This window comes from Sinocyclocheilus grahami, unplaced genomic scaffold, assembly GCF_001515645.1.
Source record: "Sinocyclocheilus grahami isolate Dianchi unplaced genomic scaffold, SAMN03320097.WGS_v1.1 scaffold2048.1, whole genome shotgun sequence".
NCBI classification, from domain to species: Eukaryota; Metazoa; Chordata; class Actinopteri; order Cypriniformes; family Cyprinidae; genus Sinocyclocheilus; species Sinocyclocheilus grahami.
In genome coordinates this window covers 83,333-84,237 of record NW_015507227.1, presented here as the reverse complement: position 1 = coordinate 84,237, position 905 = coordinate 83,333, and the positions used below count along the sequence as shown (strand labels likewise).

General features: G+C 41.7%; 1 protein-coding gene across 1 annotated transcript in view; it reads right to left on the bottom strand.

Moving 5' to 3' along the window:
• LOC107573841 (uncharacterized) overlaps window positions 1-905 on the bottom strand; it is a gene marked incomplete at its 3' end in the record, with an annotated part of 9,056 nt that overhangs the window by 8,076 nt on the left and 75 nt on the right. Inside the window, exon 2 of the mRNA XM_016260289.1 lies at window positions 766-900. Within this exon, the coding sequence (XP_016115775.1) occupies window positions 766-900 (135 nt within the window). The remainder of the gene's footprint in view (window positions 1-765; window positions 901-905) is intronic.

Genomic DNA, 905 nt, shown 5'->3' with positions numbered 1-905 from the left:
ATTGTTAAAAACGGAGTTATCTGTTTTTGCAAATGAACTCTTCATTTGATGTTGTGGTGTACATAGACTCTCGAGACCCTCACAGAACCTCTCGTTCTTTTCAGAAACTGAGAAACATAATAATTGCAACACCGTAAATGATGTAGTGTATAGGCCTATACATTCCTTTTTTATGTATATAGTTTATTCTGTTTTCTCCGTTCACAGAAGTGCTGCAGGTGCGTGATGTGAATCCAGAGTTCGACACACTATCCTGCAATTTACGCTGGTTTCAAAACACTCAACAAGCTGCATATCCCTGCCATTCATTTTCACTTAAATGTAGGCCTAATGCTTGACGGTTCGTGACATATCCTTGGAAAAACTCTTTTAACGCCGGGGCACTTTATGATGCATTTACAGCTGAGCGCAGGTGTTTCACTCGTTGGATGCGTCAGTGTCACATTTGCATAGGCTGTGTACTATTTCAATTCGTGATTGGTTGAGTGCAAAATTTAAATACTAAACGGAACGATAAAATAAGGTTATTAACCAGTTAATGGCCATTTCAAATTGTTCGGAACTATTTTGTTTCTGGTTATGTTCCTGTCAAAATTTCGTTCGTTTCCAGTTTTTGTTTTTGTTCACTGAACCGGTTCAGAGCCCTGGCTTTAATGTCGTGTCTGATTGGTGAACACTTCCCACGGCCCTAGTTTGTACATTAAGAGAGTGCAATCAATCAATACAGCACTGTCTCTTGAGTTTCTTCAAGATGGTAATCCTCACCTTACAGTCAGAGAACTTTGACTGCAACACCTCACCAAACATGCCTGCAAGCTCCAGCACTTCAGCCTCGACGCCCTCCCCGGGAGGCAAACGGGAAAAACAAACCACCGAAGGCACATTCGAACGCTTTGTTCGCTTCG